This window comes from Cygnus olor, chromosome 8 (assembly GCF_009769625.2).
Source record: "Cygnus olor isolate bCygOlo1 chromosome 8, bCygOlo1.pri.v2, whole genome shotgun sequence".
In the NCBI taxonomy this organism is placed as follows: Eukaryota; Metazoa; Chordata; class Aves; order Anseriformes; family Anatidae; genus Cygnus; species Cygnus olor.
Window position 1 is genome coordinate 8862194 of NC_049176.1, and position 19679 is coordinate 8881872.

Genomic DNA, 19679 nt, shown 5'->3' on the forward strand with positions numbered 1-19679 from the left:
ACAGAAAACTAAGGATGTCTCACTAATGGAAAAAACTTATTAGATGACTTGTAAACTCCAAGCAGCCGTGAAGCAAGTGAATAAAGACTACCCTTTAATTTTACATTCCCCACAAAAAAAAACCAACATGTTCATCTTCTCAATTAGAAAAGAAACATTTCTAAACAGCAGAGCACAAGAGCCTCAGCACTGACCTCAGGTTAGTGGGAGTCTATTTTCAACATCTGTCTTTTATGCAGAGCTGGCTATTTAAATAACTTCAAAGGCATGCTCTTAGATGGAAAATAATGCCAGCTGGTGTATGCATCATTGCACAACACATTTCTACTGGCAGAGTATTAGAGTTGCCCTTTCTTGAGAGCAGAGTAACATATGTTACTTAATAGGGAGCGCATGTAACCTTGTCAGTTTGGAGTAAAATTATGTACGAGCCTCGAGTGCGATGGGTATGTGTGAAAAGCACAAAAAAAACCCTCCACATCCTTAGAAACGTGTTATCTGCCCCTGTCTCACGGCTCCTACACGGTACAAGTGTAGGGAAACTTTTAACCATGCGCTGCAGGCTCTGTTGGGCAGGTGAGATGCTGAAGGAGGGAGATGGTGCCTCTCTGGGTTCGGCATCCCCCCACGTTCACAAGCATCTGAAAAAGATTAGCCTGAACAGAGATGCCCTCATTTCAGCCCAAAACCTAAACCTCAGTGGGTACAAACTCCAATCTGCCCACCAGCATTCTCCATCAGGAAGGGACGGACTACTGGGAACGCTACATGCCAGTGCTAGCAGAATGCAAATAAATGTGAGATTCCTTAATGGAAGCTCACCAGATGCAGCGGGCTGTCCCCATCCCAGCTGGTAAAGCACAAGCTAGGCTTCAACCCAGCATCAGCTTGGAGTATGGAAGGACAGAGAAGCAGCAGCCTTGTGAAGCCTTCCCCAGCCCTTGGGAGGAGCAGCAGTAATGACCTGCTCGTGAAGAATTAACTTGTTCCCAGGTGACAGCTGAGGGCGAGCTTAATCAAGGCTCCGCAGCTCCAGAAACCCAAGAATTAACAGCTCCGGAGGAAAGCTACGTACCTGGCCATTTCTGGCACCGAAAACACAAGAAATGGCAATACTTGCCAGAAATGTGTGGCGTAACCCAGCGGGGACCCTGGAGGCACCTTGCTGGGATGCTAACAGCAGTACTGGGGCTGTATTTTCCTGACCCACACAAGGAAATGGCACCAAAATCCCAGCTCTGATGAGCCCCAGCAGCTGCCCCCTGGAAGGGGAACCTGAGACAGACCTGGCCCGTTGCTGGGAAAACAAAGAGCAAGAACAATCTCTGCAGGAAAAGGGCAACAAAGTGCAAGGAAGGTCCCTCGGTTCTGGTGCCGTTAACGGGAGAAGGTGCACGGATGATTTCCAGCCCTGGGCAGGGCTGCATCACACCAAAGCATGCAGCGTGGTGCTGCAGCATGCCCACGTGTCCCATGAGCCAAGTCTTTGGCCAAAGGTTTGGGAGAGCTCACACGTAGACGAGACGCACACACCTGGCAAGGGGTGCCGACCACCAGCCCGTTCTCTGCGCTGCTGCGTGCACTCCCCTCTCCCGCTGGGTCCCTTCCACAGCGGGCAGCCTCCTGCAGCGAGCCCAGCCCCGGCGGGACGACGCCGAGCAGATTGCTCGGGCAGGCAGAGGCAGGTCCCTGCTGGTCCCCCAGGGCCAGGAGAGAGCTCTGGGCCGAGCACCGCGTCCTCCCTGTGCGCACGGACACCGGCGACGCGCAGGCGCGCCAGGAAGCCCTCCCTCCGACGGTGCCAGAACCGGGGCCGAAAACATCCTGCCCGGCCCCTGTCAGGTTCTGCCGGTGGCTATCAATCCACCGAGGGGCACAGGGATTTGGAAAGGGAGAAACGAAGAGCTGGAGGCTGGTTCTTGGGCTTAACGCTGCTTCATAAAGCTCCTCCGCAGGTCAGCTGAGGTTGTGTTTGTGCATATGGAAAAGCGCAGCTCCGAGGTGCGCGTGCATCCAAAATAGCTGTCGTCGTGGTTTGTGCTGACAAGGTCAGGGCCGATATTCCCATCCAATTTCAGCTTTAATTTTGGTAACTGTCTGTGATGGCCATGCGTCCTGACGGGTATAAATGGGAATCGGTCTAAAAATACCCACGCTGCGAGAGCGGCAGAGCAGAGCTAGGCTCGGTGCTTTGAAATAAGCCCAGATCACAGCAGCACGCCCATTTATCACAAAAAATGTGTTCCAATAACATTGACTATTCCACAATAAATTCCGTCTGCTCGCTTTGCTATTTCCCACCATACAGCTGCCTTGATCCCCTTCCTTTCTGCCTCCAAGTTCCATTAGCTGAGCTAACGCGCTGGGGCACGCGCAGCAGCCGCCCTCACCCCGAGCACTTCACAGGGAACTTGGAGAAATCAGGACGGATAAAAGTTAAATCAATACCAAACGCATGGTCAAGGGGATAAGGTCCTTATGGATAAGAGCTGCTTCTCAGTCCCCTGTTGCAGAATTCCCATTCGGAGACCCCCGCAGGGGCAGCAGCAACCAGGCTGCCCCACAGACACCAGCGATGAGCCGCACACATGCTGCTATTTATCAGCTCTTGCTAATATAAGCAGCAGCAGCACATTCTTTGGAAACCCCATATCTGGCTGGAATTTGCGGTATTTTTAATTAGCTACCCATCAGCTCCTCCAAGCAGGGAGAAGATCCCACGGGGCAGGGCCACCAGGAGGGCGAGAGGCACCGAGCATCCCGCGGGACGTCGCTCCCGAGGCCGGGGCTGGCCGGCAGTCCTGCACCCAGCCTGGGGTGCGCAGATACTGAGAGAGCCAGAAAACGCCTGGCAGGTGCCTTCAAGGGAGAAAGACATTCTCCGTGCTCAAGATCAGCACTAAGAGAGGTGCTGCCCCAAGGCAACCGCAGGGCTAGCACCGCCGGGGAGTGTGCCCACCCCAGGCTTCACCCCAATTCCACCTTGGTGAGGAAATGGGGTGACACAACGCACGTACCCATACGGCTGAGGGCGAGCAGAAGCCGAACACAGCGAGGCTTACAGCCCGGCTTGCGAAACGCAGCCAGGCTTCATTCATTCACCCGTTTCACTGCACGCCAAAGTGACGCTCACCCACACTGCGTGAAAAGCTTGAGCAACACGGCGCGGAAAGCAGCCGAGAGTGGCCGGGCGGAACAGCAATGGCAAACCCAAAGAAGGCAAGCTGGCAATAACGTAACTAGATCAGCAATTATGAAATTCAGACAATTAATAAAGAATGAATGAGCAACAGCACTGAATGCTTAGCGCACCAGAAACAAGGCGGCCCTGTGGGTCTCGTTAGATGCTGGCAGTACGCAGCAACGTTCCTGGTCTGCAGCTGGAGAAAAGAGGCAGTTATTCATATCACACATTTGTTTCCTGGCTCCTCTTTCAGCAAGAGCTAACACAGGTATTAAAAATTAGTCACTAAAGTCTACGTTTTGAAATCAGCAGGTCTGAATAATGCCCTACAGAGGGTTTTGTAAAGAGTTATAGGCTCAGATCCTGGAAAAAAATTCCTGCAAGTTGACAAAGGTTTCAAGCCTTTAGTTAGAAAACAGCCAATGTGGGACTTCACACCAACCGCAAGGACTGCAGCACAATGCAACACAGCAACAGTCCTTTGCAAAATGAGATCCTAAACTGTCCCAATAAAATTAGAAGCGTATCACGCAAAGGCATCAGGCTGGCTGAGAGATTTACAGAATATATTTCAAGTTTCCCCCCTGCAAGCAATTTGACAAACGTTATCTGAAACAATAGTACAGCCTGGCCTAAGGGGATGCCATCCACTAACTGCTAGATCCCAAAATGAAGCAACAATAGAAATTTGACAGAATGCCACTGTTCTTTCAGCAAGCCCCACAGCAGCAGGAGCTCAGTGCTGATCTTTATGCAGGTCTGGGAGAGAGCAGCGTATTTGATATCCAGGTCAAGCGTGCAGGATCTTGGTATCTATTCGTTTCAGCTGGATTTATACGGCAATGGCCAGGCGGCTTCCCAAAGGAAAAAGGAACAGAAGCTGCACGCACAAGATGCAGAAAGCTGAAAAAGGTCCAGACACTGAGCGGTGCCACCCAGCAGGGAGGATGGTGACCTGAGCATCCTCTGTCATGCTGCTGCGATGGACTCAGCGCGATCCTAGGCACATGAAAAAGGGAATGCGTGGCAAAATAGAAAGGTGAAATTATCTCAAAGCACAGCGCTGTGGAAATCCGTAGTGATACATCACATCCTGACATAGGATCACCTATTTCATCGCATACTTCCATGAAGCAATGGGAAAGGGTTCAGAAGAAAGCAACATGAATACACAGCACGTTTCCCAGGCTCAGGTCCCAGGGGCTGACCCAAACTCACCCTGTTTAGCTTGTCCTAAGAGCAGGGCCCTGGGCAGAGCCCCGTCCAGCTGCCAGCGCCTTGGCTGTGGGCAAACACAGATCAAACAGCCGGAAGGCGAGCTTGGGTGCGCCCAAACCACAGAAAGACCCGTGAGTTTTTCACATGCCCTTGCTCAAAACAGCCACAGAACAATTTACCCTTCGAGACTACAGCCGGGGGCAGGCTCCGAGGAACTGAATGGGAAACCCGGAGGGACAGCAGCACTCGCTGCATCCGTGCTCGCTGCCAGCTGTGGGCCACTCACTCGGGGTTTTCCTCTCATAAACAGAGGATTCCTCTGCATTTCGCTGCAGCCCGGGCAGGCACAATCTCGGTTGGATGCTCCTGCTCTGCCCCAGCCCCTCCGTGGGCTGGATTCTGATGCCGCTGTCCCCTCCTTGGCCGTTTGGTGCACGGAATCACCCAGAACAAGCCTCCCCGTTGCATGAAGCCAAACCCACCGAGAATTAGTTCTAGCAGTGAAGAAGCTGGCACCTGGTATAGCCAGAAAGCTGCAGCTACCACCTGCCGTAAGAGCAGGCGAAGGCTCTGTGTGCTCCCCAGGAGCGAGCCCTGCTCTGCCCCAGGGCATTCCCACCCAGGTTTGCACCAGGCTGCGGCTCCGCACCTCTGGGCAATGCAGCAGGGAACTGATAACAGATTATTCAAACAGTCCCGGGCCTTTGGGGATGAGCAGAGAAGCACAAGCGTGTAATGGCACCCACACCAGTCATCGCGCAGGTACGTGGCCAGCGCCGACACCGGTGCAAGGTCTGACACAGACGGGAGGTTATTTCGTTATGAAGTTAAGCAGCACTGGCAGAGCAATAAACCCGCCTGGAAACCTTTGCCCTTTTTGCTCTGACTGTCAGGATGCCGAAAGAGCAATCGAAATTATGACAAATACCCCACCGGTTCCTCCCAGATGGAAGGCAATCCTGTCCGTCCTGGATGATGACGTGAAGCCATTAGCTCGCCCTGCACCCAGCGCTGTTTGCAAGGAGCCAGCTGCCTTCCTCGCCTCCTCCAGGCGCGCCCCCAGCCCACCACCACGCACCACCCACCCTCGGCAGATTGCTTTCAAACCCTGCTCCGTTTCCCTGCACAAACCACACTGGCTGTGTTGTTTGCCTTCCTTTTTTTCCTCTCCTCAAGCAAGACATAAATGGCCTAACACTTTTAAACACCCTCTGCGGTGCAAACAGGTATATCTCAAAGGTTTAAATTAAATGTGCTCCAGATGACACCACGTGTTCTATGCAAATAACCGTCCAAGCGCACCCATTTTCACACCAACTGTGCATGTGGCTGTCAGAGGAGGCAAAATTCGGCTTTCAACACGCTTGTTAAAATTCAGAAGTTTTGCCAATTTGTTTTTTTTTTTAAAAAAAAAAAGCTCAGCTATGCGAAGTAGCAAAAGTCCCACAAAATCAGATGTACCTGACGGAGTAGGAGGTCTGGAGGAGCCAGGCATTAAAGTGCCTGAAAAGCCTCGTGGTTCTGAGCCTGCAAACCTCTGCTGGACACTTCCCAGAAACAGGCTTGCAGGAGACCTCCACATAAGCAGCATTTAAAACAGTAACTATATACGATTTCATCCTCCCTGGCACCAGAGAAAACCTGGCTTAAGGCCACGTTCGGCAATCCAAGCAGCAAAAAGGAGGACTCGAAACCCTCCAGAAGGGCTGAGCCAAGCCCCGGCCAGGTAACACGGGCTGCACTGGAGAGGTGCCAGCAGCACCAGGAGGATTTTGCATTTTGCATGTATTTACGTCATAACACCATGAGAAAACATACAGCTAGGGCTGCCATTTAGGGCCCGACCGCAGCGCTCAAGCATTCTGGGAAAAGAAGAAAATAAAAGGATGTCTTGCAGCTAGTTCAGGCATTTTAAACTCAACTCTTCAGCAGCTGAGAGTGCCTGGGGTTGGGAAGACACGGCACGTCGGCGCAGTAAGCCCCTCGCTGGCAGCAGCTCCTTTCTGAATCCCTCCAGCTCAGCAGCTCCGTGCAGGGCAGGCTGGCTGCAGCTCTAACCAGTGTTTAATTACTGTTGAATTTGGGACCTTCTGAGGTTCAGGTGCCCACCGACAACTTAAGGAGACTAAGGCATGGATCCCTCCCGGCTGCAGAGGCAGGGAGCGTTTGGGAGGTACGCCCAGCCCGGCACTTCCGAGCGCGCAGCGACCTGGACTGGGTCACCCTCTGTGAGGCGAGGAGGAGAAAGGGAAAAGCCTCTCTGGCTCCAGACCCAAGAAAGAGACCTCCGGCGGAGCCGTGCTGTGCTGCGGGGGAGCGGGCGGGCGGCAGGCAGCGCAGGAATGCCAGCAATGCCTGCTATGCGCCTCCTGCCCTGCTCCCCGGGTCAGGGCTCCGTCCAAGCGGGATGCTGCAGTCCAACCCCATCCTCCGTCAGCTCCTGGGGGCTCCCAGGGTGTTCTCCCCCTCGCCGGGACCCCCGCTGCCAGGCAGGGTGCCTCCGCGCACGTTTTTATCCTTTGGTACATTGAGCCAAAACCCAGCGGGGAGGTAGCCCAAAGGCTGCTCCTTCACCAGCAGCGAGAACAAGCAGGGAGACCCCACGTTTGCCCTAAAACAGGCACCGCATCAAAAGCTGCATAAAATCCAGGGTCAGCAGCTGCTCTGAGTGTGATGCACAGAACTGCTAGAGCTTGCATATGGAGTTCTCCTCTTGCTCCCTGTCTGTGCCTAAACGCTTTTTCTTTGCCCATTTTTCCCGTGCCAATGGGCAGGGAGTGCTGTGCTCCCAGCTCCCCTCGAGAACTTCCCCGACCTCCAGCCGAGCCGACACCAGCCCCGGCACCCAGCCTGTGCCCCCGCAGCCCCACCAGGGCAGGAAGGGCCCCATATACGTGACCCCCCATCACGCCACCCCTCCTGGCACCCTCCTTGCAAGCAGCACCCCAAAGCGAGAAATTAATTCAGAGTCCCTCTGGCAGACCACATCTGCAGACTCGCATCCTTTAACAACTTGCATCTGTCCCGCGTTACCCCGGACCAAGGCGGCTCGAGCACATTTCAAACACATTGTTTGTCTGAAGAAATCATTATTTTACCCTAATTTGCATCCACTCACAGCTTCAGCTACGAATTGTCTAGGCCGGGCTTAAGTCTGCTTCCATCGGTCCATGAGGACTGCTTTGTTTGGTTTTGCTTTTAAACATTTGGGTTTATTTAAGCTCCCAAAGCTGTGCCAGTTCTCTCGCCCTGATGTGGAGCTGTGCGATTTTGGGGCCAGAGACGTGTGTGTTTTTTTTTTAGCAGCCTTACCCCAAACGTCTCTTCCCAGAACAACATGGGTCCCGGGGGACGAGGAGGAAACAGCCGCCTACAGACCTCAGAGAGCTCTCCATGGCATAACAGATCCCAACCCCAGCCTGCAACCAAGGTGAGCAAATCTAAAAATTTAAAAATACGTAAAAGACCCAAAGACCTTGCCCCCAGGCCACGACATTAAGCACTGCCGAGGGCAGCGTGCAGGAAAGCTGTTGAGAGAAGCCCACGAGCTCTCTCCGTGCTGAAATTTTGGAGCAAACAAAGAAACAAACAAACCCAAACATCACCGCCGAGCCCCGGGGGGAGGCTGGAGGCTTCCCGGCCGCACGCGGCAGGCAGGGGAGCGGAGGAAGAGCTGCTCTGGTGGCTGCCGGCCAGGCATTATGCAGCCGGAGCGCCGAGCACCCTGCCCGTGCCTATTTCGGGAAGTCGGATGATTTCATAGCCAGCTGACATCCCCTGACCTGCTCGCCACCGAGCGAGCCCCACATGCTGCCGGTTTCTCCGCACTCGGGGCTTTAAATTCGCATGGGGCCATCAGCCAGGAGCGAACCTGCCCACACACCACCCGCGTTTTCGGGCAGCTGATGTGTGCAGCCGGGGCACACGGGACGTCCTGGGTACCCCAGGTGCCAGGGACGCTCCGGGGTGGCAGCGTGACACGTGGTGCACGGATGTTTTGATGGAGGGAGCTGCAGAGTTAGGGACGACCCCGGGGAAGGGGTGCAGAGGGGCACCCCCGCGGCACTCACCCTGATCCGCCGCATGGCCGTCACGATCTCCACCCTGCTGTTGGGCCGCGGCACATCCAGGCTGCCTATGTACTGCGGGGAAAGAAAGAGCAGGTTAGGGGCCACTGCTCGGAGCACGGCAAGCAGCCTCCTCGCCTCCCCCCACACCCAGAGGCCCCCCGGTGCTTCTCAGCCCTGCCTCCCGCCCGCACCCAGGCGCCCTTTGCTTGTCCCGGGCTGGTAACGCCGACCCCTTTGCAGCGGGACCTCGAAACTCCACTGAGCAGATGGGAACCGGGCCCTGGGGGCAGCTCGGAAAGATGGGTCACTTGGAGAAGGAACAGAGCAAAAGCTGGGGTGGCACAGGGTGCGGTGATCCTGAGCGGGGGACCACAGCATGCAGGCATGAGCGGGCACAGGGACTGGGCATTGCCCCACCTGCCTGTCCCTAGGAGCAAGACAAGTCCCCACGCGAGCATCCTTTCTGCCTGGCAGATGAACAGAGTTGCTTTCTTGTAAGAAAACCCTGCAACAACTCCAATGACTCAAGCGGGGTAGTCCTTTGCAGGTGGTGCAGCAGCCTGTTGGGTGCAGCGCAGCTCGGGCTTCCCACCATATGAAGGGACACAAGATGGCTTGCACCACTGTTTGCTCTTCATGGTATTCCTGCTTGCCAGAAAGAGCCAGATCGATCTCTTTAATAAATCAAGAAGAAAAAGCGCAAGCTGTGCAAAGCCCAGCGGGAGCCTGGTGCTCCCCTGAACCAGCACCACTCCTCCCTAAGCAGGCATCACGCACCAAGGGGGAGAGGAGGCTTTCAAACGTCTCCTGACCTGCAACCAACGCTTTTTGGGGAGGGTGATGGTAATTCAGGGCATGAAACACAGAGCCATGGCAGCACACACAGCCACAAGGCTTCAGCCCTGGTAAAGGAGCACAGCTTCAGCGAGCAGCCCAGCAGCGCTCACTTACCCCCGCTGGCATCAAAGCCCACGGGGGTAACCCAAAATCCCCCCAGCTGCACCGGGTCACCTGCGACAGACGGGATACTGGAATACCCCTGCGATAGCTGGGGCAACCTGTCCTGTGACCGGCCCTTCCCTGTTAATTACGGCCCTTCCCTGTTAATTACTGCCCCTTACATCCTATCCTGGGCACGCTGGAGCAGAACAAGCCCTGTTGGCTGAGCTGAGCACCCACACCGAGCCCCGCACCGATCCTGCTCCCACGGGAGGATGCAGGCGATGGCCACAGCCCCCAGCACCGGTGGGACCGAGCAGCTGGTGCTGTGAGGACACAAAGAGAGCGGATATAAAAATAACCGTCAAACAGCTGGCTTGGCCATCATGTGCTGCAGCGGTGCAGGAAAGCCTTACACGATGGGAATTAAGCCCCGTGCCGCAGCCCGGGCAGAGGCAGCAGGCACCTTCTGAACGGCAGCGGCTGAAGCCCAACCACAAAGGCAGCAGTCCTGGCCAGCTCGCAATCACACACCCTACACGGAGCCTTCCTACTTCAAGATTTAGGTCTATGAGGCATCTATTCCACCAATCACTTTCATTTTTTTTCCCCCCCTTTTATTTATTTTAATACAAAGTCTGGAAAGCATCACGAGGTAGTACGAGATGGCCACCAGACAGCTACGCCGTGCCTGGTACCCTGCAGGATGCACCTCTGCCCCAAACCCGGGTACCAGAGCATCCTGCTGCCATCTGCCTCAACCCCATCGGCCTCACCTTGCTTCACACAGACACTGTGCTCAGCCCCAAAACATCCACCTCTCCCCCTGCTCTGGAAGTGGGTATTTTTAATTTTTTTTATTTTTTTTTTTTGCACATTTCACAAAATCCAGCAGATGGACCAAGGCCCTGGGTTATTTCAGCGCTGAGGACAGAAACCACAAGCGGGAAGTGCCCTGCAGAGGAACAACCCTTCACAACCCTTCACAGGGCGGTGAGCATCCCCCAAAAAATGCAGACGTGGAGGTCAGCCTCCAGCCAGCTCCTCCCCGGCAAAGGAGCGGGGCTGGCGTGAGAAACCGCCGTGCTTATCAGCCTCTCGCATGCGATAAGCGCCCCGACGGCTGCTCCGGCCCCGCTCTCCTCCAGCCTCCTACTCACGGCCCCGAGCCTCGTCCTGCCACGGGCTGTGGGAACGAGACGGGGGATGAAGCCGAGCCTCCAGAGCGGAGGCAGCCCCACGCAGCCTCCTCGTCCCCCGGAAAACCAAGAGACGCATTTTGCCAGTGCAATGTTTGCACAGCTCATTGAGCTTTTCTTCCCCGCGCCCCCCCCCCCCCCCCCCCCCTTGAGGTTGTTTAATACTCTTCTGCCCCAGCAGCGACGAGTTTCCTTGAGGTGCTTTTCCAGGGACACCTCCTGAGCCACGTCCGCGGGGCCGGGGAAGCCTTGCTGGAGAGGAGCCGCGAAGCGAGGCACGTCGCCTCCCCGCCAGCCAGACCCCGTGCAAAGGTCAGGGCTGAATCATCCCCGGCGGCCAGGGAAGCCCGGGCAGGCTGCCTGGCGCCTCGCCAGCCCCGAAAGCCGCCCCGAGACACGGGGGAAGAGCCGCCGGAGCGAGGAGCCGCGGGCAGGCAGCGGTGCAGAGCGGGCATCATCCCCAGGGTGCTCACCCCGAAATCCTGCCCGCATTCCTCAAGTCCCCCAAAAAGCAGGGCAGCGCCTTCCAGCTTCACCCCTTCCCTTCCCACCGCCGTGCTACAGCATCAGGGGGAAAAGCTGAGGCTGCAGCCAGGGCCAGGGCAGAACTGGGGGAGCGCAGCCCAGAACTCAGCACGGTGCGAAGAGGGAAACCCGTGGCGGTGATCCCAGCACCACGGCTTCCCCGAGCGGCCCGGGAGGAGGCAGGTGAGCCCCCCACGCTCTGCCCTGCCCCAGCTGTGGGGAGGCTTACTCAGAAGGAAGGGAAAAGTCAGCGTGCCAGCTGCCTTCCACGGAAAAGCCTCGGCGTCCCAGCCCGGGCAGTCATGTGCCAGCTCCCTGTGACATGGGGACACGGGTACGGGGCTGGCCCTGGGTACAAGGTGCCAGAGCCACGCAGCCCAAGGCCACCAGGCAGCGGGAGCCAAAAGCCCCCCAGGGCTTCTCACCCGCCGAGCAGCCCATGAAACGACTTCACCAGCAGGGCAAAAAACACGTCCCTGCTGCAGAGAAGCCGTGTGGCACTCGGGAAGGTTATTTATAGCCCGCAGCGAGCAGTCCCGGGCTCGATCACTCCGCAGCTCTGCTCCTGGCTGAGCAGACCTCGCCGAACTCGCTGCTCGAGAGCTGCCAGCAGAAACAGCCCCCGGGCGCAGCTGCCAACCTCTCGCAGCCAGCTAGAGGTGCGGAGCTTCGAGCAACCTGCTGCCCACTTCCAGCGCTGCCTGGTGCCAGGAAACCCGGCCAGGGGACGAGAAATGCCCGCGAGGGGAGCCTGCAGCAGGGCAAGGGGCTGGCCCAGGTGGGAGATGCCTGCGGCTCGGCTCGCTTCAGGTCCCCTCCGCAGCCAGCGGGCACTGCCACCATCGCAGCCCCGCGAGGGGACAGGCAGGCGAGCCACCCCGTCTGCTGGGAGCTGGCAGGATTCACGGGAAGGGACGTACTGGATCCCAGTGAAGTCTCCTCCGTGTCCTGTCTCCAAACATAGACAGCAGCAGATGCTCAGTTCGTTCTCAGTTTCCCACGCACAAAAGTGGAGAAAAAGTACTGACAAATGCGATAGAAAATGCTTGGTTGCCAAGATCCCTTAAGGGTAGGGAAAAAAAACAAAAGCCCATCCAAACCTCAAAAACCCTGCCTGCCAAGAGTGCTGTGGACATCACATCTCCCCTCTCCTGGGGGACCGCGTACATTAGGGCACTGCCAACAGATCAATGAGCGTGGGACCGAAGGATCAAAACTGCTTCCAAATAATGGGTATGGCAGAGCTACACCCGAGCTGCCTTCAGGTTTTGTTCCGCAGCACCGTGACATTAGGAACATAAAGAGCAAGCTCGCGTCCCCTCCTCCCTGCCCCAAGTGGAGCAGCCACGCCGGGCAGAGAGGTGGAGGAGGACAGAAGGTGTCTTTACTCTATAAATACCCATTTATTTAAACAGGAAACCATTGCACAAGTGGGAATCCATGCCAGCTCCCCTGCGACACGCTGCAGCTCACAGCTCTTTCATCCGAATGCTTCAGCACACTCCAGAGGCCTGCCTTTTGATTTTATTCAACAATTCAGACCACAATGGGCAGAAATTGAAGCCTGCCTTCCCTCGGAGCCAGCTCCTCCGATTCCCACTGGCCCGATCGAGGCACTTCAGAGACACGGAGGCTTTCGGTGCCAAGAGAGGTGGCCAGCAAAAACAGCTCACAAAGTGTGAAGCGCATTACCATCCCTAAGGAGATGGAGCAGGATTTTCCAACCATGGGGTTTATCTCCAGAAAATGGATTAAGATAATCCTCGGAGGACACTGCGCTCCGACGTGGTGTCCCCGTGCCAGAGCATATGGCTGCGAGCGGCTCTGGCGTGCAGCGCAGCGCCCATCTCCTGACGGCGTCGCCTTCGACAGCACTGCTTGCTTTTCATCACCTTGTGTGCTTGGGAAAGGCCAAAACCCGACAGCGGTGACCACTGCCAGGACAAAGGTGGCAGCTGGCGGGTAGAGGACCAACACCCGGTACCAGGAAAAGGAGGAAGAGGAGGAGGAGGAGGAAGGTGCAGCGCTTGCTGCCTGGGCTGCTCCAGCCTACCAACACCCGTGTAATTCTGCCAGAGGCTGTTTGGGGACAGGACACAAGGGGTTTTTCTTCTTTCAAGGGGTTTTCTTCTTTCTGCGCTCCCACAAAGCTCTGCTCTAAACCTGCGCTTCTCATTTTGCCGCCTCGCCGTGCGCTCCGTGCCTCGCTCAGACAAGAGCCGTGTGAGTTTAAGCGCTCGGGATTCTTGGGGATAAAAGGAACTAAAGGAGTGTAAGCATTTAATTATTCTCCACCAATCTAATAAAAGGATGGAGTAATTGCCTAAGCCATCTGCATCCTGCATCTGGCATCAGGAGCTGCTGGAGAAACACACAAATTCAGGAGCAGGGCTCACACAGCTCATGCTTGGCAGTAACGCGTGCCACAGGACACAATAAAAGAAAGAGGCGCTAACAAAGGCTCACGCGCCACCCCGGTGCCACAGCCACACCAGCAGCACGGAGGAGAGATGAGATGTGAGCACACTGGGGGCAACGAAGCCGTGCCCCACTGCTCCCCCCAAGCCCCCGTTCCCGCCCCAGGCGGGCAGGGAAGGGGCAGAGCACCCAGGGAAAGGGACTGAGGAAGGGTGCCGCTGTGCAGCAGGTGCTGGCAGTACAACAGCACCCAGCTCCGATAACCCACTTTGCATCCCTTCACTCCTGGAATTGGAGCAGCCATTCCCAGGAACAGTCACAAAGCAGGTTTTAAGTTTGCTCCATAAACAACTCCTCTGCTGTGCTCCCCGCAGCGCGGTGCCCACCACGGGACAGGCAACGGCCTCCGCAGACAAACCCCCCCAGCCTCGAGGAGAGGGGGAACAGCACAGCTCCCGCACCCTCCAGCAGGGCGCAGGCATGCCACCAGGCCACTGCACGGAACGGGGTGCCAACCCCGTGGTCCTTCCCCCGCCAGCACCTCTGCTCCGAGGACAACGGCGTACGAGGTGCCCGCCTCCCTGCCGCTCTTTTATAGGAACTTTTACACCAGCGTTTATCCAAGTCAACCCCACTTGGAGTATCCCGTCATCGTGACAACCCTATCCCCCATGAATAGCAAAGGGGGGGGGGGGGGGCAGATTTTACGCTTTTGCTTCCCGAATTTCGTGGCTTGCTGCCCCCCTGCCTACCCCCAGCTACCTGCCCAACGCGGACGGATGCTCGGCTGCTCCTCGCGCTGCTCAGAGGTCGCGAGCACTCCGCTGTGGGATGTCACAGCCCAAACAGAGTAAGAGCCCGAGAGGTCCCAGCAGAAAAGAACAACACAGTGCTTCCTGCCAAACCCGCAGGCAAGAATGGTTTATATTTGTACGGAGAAACAGCAAGCCCTGACTTCGGGCGGGCGGCCCTGGCCTCTCCCAGCGCACCGCAAATGGCACGGGGCTCCTCCGTCCGCTCTCACGGAGGGTTCCTCGCCTTGGAGAGCTGCGGGAAGAGCTGTCCTGCTGCACCCCAGCCGCCCCTCCACGGCACCCCAGGGGTGCCCGCGCCGGAGGATGCCCGCGGTGCCCAGCTCCCCGGGGCCGCGTCCCCAGGTGATGCTGCGGAGAGGCTCAGGAGGGCTCCTCGGCAAAGCAGCGGGGTGACCCCGCTCCCGCCACCTCCACCATTTGGGACGGGGTGGAAGGACTCACCCAACTCCCGGATCACAGTCGGGGCACCACCAAGGGATGGGAGCCCGGGGGAAAAGCGCAGAAGAACCGCGCAAAAAGGCGCTGGGGGCAGGGGGGGTGGAGGTGGAAACCACCGGGGGGTGCGCGCCCGCTGCCCACCTTGGCCTCGAAGCAGATGCCGTGCTGGAAGGCGTCCTCGTTGTGCAGGGGGATGCGGAGGTCGTGCCGGTCGTCCACCAGGTTGTACTTGGACTTGGCGGGCATGGCGGCCCCGCTGCCCTGCGGCGCTCCCGGCCCCGCCGCCGCGCACCCTCCGCCCCTCGCCGCCCACCGGCCCCGGGGGGGGGACGCGCCGCCGCGCAGCGCGGGGGGGGGGGGGGGGAGCGGGGACGGGGGGCGCCCGGAGGGCCCCGCGTTGCCCCGGGGAGGGAGGGAGGGAAGGAAGGAAGGAAGGAGGGGCCGGGAAAAAAAATGTTCCCCAAAGAAAAAAAAAAAAAAAAAAAAATCAGCCAAAAGGGGCGCTGGGGAAGTCACCGCTGACATCTAGCGCGCGGCCCCGGCTCTGCAGCCCGGCGCCGGGGAGGGTGGAAAAGGAAACAGGGGAATAAAAAAAAAAAGGGGGAGAAAGGCTGGCGAGTGGTTAAAGAGGCGCTGGGGCTTGGTGGGATCGAGGGGATAGAGCCGTGGCATGCTCTGAGCCCTCGGGCTGGGAGCTGAGCCCTGGGATGCTGAGGGGAGGTAAAAGGGATGAGCGGCTTCGTATCCAGGTACACCAACATCAGACACCGCGGAAATCAAGCAGGCTAGAAAGGAAAAATCTCGGTCTTCTATTTTGTGAAAGGTCAGCCCTTGTGACCTGGGCACACCATGCCCTATAAAAGCCCTGAAAAGCTGCGAACTGGCTCCCCACCTGGCTAACCCCCCAGCGTTGCTTTCCACTTGTCCGGGGGCTCACTTGCTCAGTGCTGGCTGCAAGCTGGGGTGTTTCACCCCTTGTATCACGTGTGTGGTGCTCCCCCAGGCAGGGCCCAGTCCCCGGGTGCTTTAACAGCCCAGAGGCTCATCAACCTCATCAACCAGGGCTCGGGCTGGTCCCTCCTGAGCACTGGAGGTGGCACCCAGAACACCAGGCACCCACATCCCCCCTGCACAGGACACCCCCGTGCCTCACAGGAGCCCTTCCCTCTCTCTGCCCGCACGGCCCTACACGAGCCTTGGGTTTCCAAGTGACTGCAGTGCAGGCTCTTCACCCTCCCTTGGAGGGCAGGTTCAGGGCCATCGATTTTTCAGACTGAATCAGCATACTGAAACTTTTCTTGAGCTTCAGACATCATTGATAGCCAACCCAGGGTGTGCTGTTCGAGCCACATCTGACAAACAGTTTTGCTCAGGCTCCCTGGGTGAACTTTCCACCATCACCGGCTGCAGAGGCTGGGACGGCGCTCCCGGCACGGCCAGGTACGCCAGGAGATAAGGAAGGGCTGCGCTCAGCAGTGCCCACAGGAATGCCTGCCGGGCTGCCAGCTCCCTGCGCTGGGCTCAGGTGGGATCGCCCAGAGCTGCCAGCACTCGGACAAGCCAACTGAGGGATGATTTCCCACAGGAGGCAAGCAGCCAGCAAGCCCTAGGCTCCTGAAAACATTCACTCCTTAGTTCTGGAAGGGGCAGGGGATCAGAGACGGCTGGGACAGGCAGAAGGTGGTGGCTGGACAGTACTGAGACTGGGGCTGTTCCGTGGCATTTGATGCTCTGGGTTCCTCTACAGCCTTTGGACCTCTCGTGTCAGCAGATGCAGTATGTGGAACACAGCCCGGAGGGGCAGCAGCTCTTCCTGCAGCCAGCCTGTCCCCAGTCCCTGCCTGCTGCCACTCCAAACACGACTTGTGAGCTGCCTGCAGCCCTGGGCAGCGCTCCCAGGGAGTTAGTTGAGGATACCCCTGACATTTCACCCAGTTCCACGCTCCTGATAAGTCTGCAACGTAACCATGATCTGGGGAAAACGAGGCAACGTCCAACTCTCCTGCCCTCGCACCACCGCCTGCCAAGCGCTCACCACGCCGGCGCTGCGGGCATGGGAGCTGCCCAAAGGAGCAGCCAGAGGACCAACCAGAGGACCAGCCTTCCGCTCCTGTTTGCCCTGCAAGTCCGGAACCTGTTTCCTCCCTTTCAAAATCAATCATTACGAGCCCCGCAGTTATGCACGTAAGCTGTGCAACCGGTTCGCCTGTTTGCTCAGTCGCTTCCTGGCACGGCGGGCAGCAGGGACAAAGGTCCCGTGTGCCACACGAGCGGGAGCAGACGGCTGCCACCGAGGCCAAGGAGACCTGTTGAGGGGAGTATGGCCTGTATAAGCCCAGAGTAACCACAAGGACAGTTTGAAGGACTACCATTAGTATTTATATATATATATATAAAAAAGCAAAGGACTGCTTGGAACAGCCTCACAAGTGCCAGAGCACAGCGGAGGCGCAGAAGAGATGTGCTGCATCCCCCTTGCTGGGGGCTCTCCGGGGGCCCTGTGGGGTCCCTCCGGGGTCCCGGGAGCTCCGTGTGTCCCCTCGGGCCCCCTCCGGGTGTCGGCTGGCAGCGGCTGGCGCTGCCCTGCCACCTCCTGGGCGAGCCCCGAAGCGCAGCCGGCATGGCGAGGCTGGGGGAGAGCCGGCAGCGAGCGGCCCGCCCCTGTCCGGAGGTGTCCGCTCCTGTCCCCCCGAAGCTACTCGGGCTCTGCACCCTTTGCATCGGCAGGACACGCTCATGGCTGCTTGCGGCCTGTAGCAGAAGCCACCCGCACCGCTCGGTGTGCTCCGGGCACCGCAGCCTCTCCGGGCAGCTTCGTGCCCCCAGCACAGGGCTGCAGGACAACACCTGTACCTTGGCACTGTCAGCAGCTCAGCACACACCGGGAGGACAAAACCCTCCTCTTCTTGCTGCTAGCCCTCTCAAAACAAGTAATTTGATGTACCTACAGCCGGCTACTCCATAGCCGTCATTGCACATGTTGCTTCCATGGCTGTACTGTGGCAGAGATTTAGCAAAACACACCGTGCCCGAGTTTTGGGAAAACACACCGAGCCCTGTTTGTGCTCGGCAGGCCACTCCTCCAGGGAGCGATAAGAACAAGGGCTTTTGGCCATATGCAAATATTTTTGTTATTCTGCTGGCGGTGGGTGGGAACAAGAAACGTCACGGAGCATGGCAATGGGAGGAAACGGGCAGTTGGCAGATTTTGCAGCTCTAAGCAATAAGTTGTAATGAAAATCGGATCTCCAGCAGGAATTCAGATAGGAAAGGTAGGATCCAGCTCAGAGTTTAGCGCTGCAGTTTGCTTTAATGTCCTTCCACAAATTCCTATAGCAACAAACTCTTTCAGGGTCATGGCCCTGCAATTAAACAGCCTAATAAGTAGAGATTACACTGCTAACATCAAGCCCCTGCTGGCATGGAGCATCCCAAAGCTCAGTATCCATCCAAAATGCATTCCAAGCATCCTTGAACACCACGATGGGGCTGAGCAGGGAGTCACCTTGTCCCCAGTCACCTGCACAGTCCCAGGAGGAAGGAGTGCTAAGCAGTGCACACGGGTCAGCACAGCAATGAGATGCATTTTCTGCCTAATAAAGCCCGGTGATTAGCATCTAAATTGCAATGATTGGGAAGGAAGCAAAAAGTTCAGGAAGGGGAGGAAGGCAAGCCTGCTGGAATTAAGGTCAGGAACTTGCTGGCATTTTCTGACATTTTGTTCTGATGAGCTTGCAGCGCTCATCAGCCAGCCACGTTTACGTATTTATTTTAGAGGTGTAACTGGGAACAGTTTCAGAGTTGCTTTTAAAGCCACAGGCCTGCCTTTGATATCTGCTGGAGCATGGAAAAAATGTTAACGGGACAGCCTGAAAACTCAGATTTGGCCTTCATAGACATTCCGACTCTTTGCAATACCATTTCCTTTCAATTTGTAATTAGCCCAGTTTTTTGGAAGTCCTCCACAGACCCCCCAGTCTTGAAGCATTTTTGTTTCAGAAAGACAAACACACGGCGCTTCTGAAATAAACACACTCCCTGGAGCAAAACAGGTGCCTGCTAACATCCACATTCCTCCCTGCCAGCCTCAGCCAGCCCCACCACAGGCTGCAAGCAGGCAGCAAGAGCTGGGAGGTTTGGGACCCACAGGACCCCCCAGGAGGTTTGGGACCCCCAGCTGGGAGCTACAGGCTGTTCAAACCCATCCCTGCGAGCCTCCCACATGGGCTCCACGCAATGCCACTACCCAGGCCCAGCAGCCAGGGAGCTCCCATGGCAAGCTGAAGCGACGCTGCCGCACGCTGAGCATTTTGCAGGCAGCCCATGCAGCACTTACTCATCCTGTGCTAATCTCAGCGGCCCGTTAGCGATAAGCGTGCCTAAATGCCATTATGAGAAAGTCAACACGCTGCATAAACACGGTTCTTAACCGCCCTCAGCACAATCAGCTGTAGCAGCTCTGAGTAAACTTATCAATACACAGCCATTCATTCAAGAATAAGTGCTTACCTTGACATGTGGGGCTTCTTATCCCCACCACACACCCCACAGCTCAGCTCCAAGAACCTGGATGGGACTGGAAAGCACCTGCAGCAAGGCACCAAGGGCTGGATGCAGCCACCCCACTGCTGCCTGCCCCCACAGAAACACCACCCTACTGCACCCAGACCTGACCCCAGCTGCAGGGTGAGTCCCAGCTCCTTAAATCACCACTCTCCAGGTGCTCTGAATGAGGGAAACAAGCTGCACCATGCTGCGTAATGCAGCAGGGAGGGGGAAAAATTAAAATAAAATAAAATAAAATAAAATAAAATGTCAAACCAACGGCTATGGGGGTTGCTGAGGGCAGAGGGAAGGACCCCAAGTGCTATCC

The 19679-nt window shown here is 57.0% G+C and overlaps 1 protein-coding gene across 5 annotated transcripts in view; it reads right to left on the reverse strand.

Moving 5' to 3' along the window:
• The window catches only part of LOC121074201 (nitric oxide synthase 1 adaptor protein), a 36498-nt gene extending 17061 nt beyond the window's left edge, over positions 1 to 19437 (reverse strand). For 3 of the 5 annotated variants that reach the window (XM_040565985.1, XM_040565984.1, XM_040565988.1), the window contains exons 1-2: positions 14948 to 15114; positions 8473 to 8544 (exon numbers count right to left, since the gene is read on the reverse strand). In XM_040565985.1, the coding sequence (XP_040421919.1) occupies positions 8473 to 8544; positions 14948 to 15052 (177 nt within the window). In that variant the 5' untranslated portion in view covers positions 15053 to 15114. Of the gene's footprint in view, positions 1 to 8472; positions 8545 to 14947; positions 15116 to 19315 lie in introns of those variants that run through there. The other 2 variants (XM_040565986.1, XM_040565987.1) reach the window with 2 other exon arrangements.
• Between the last annotated feature and the right edge of the window lie 242 nt (positions 19438 to 19679).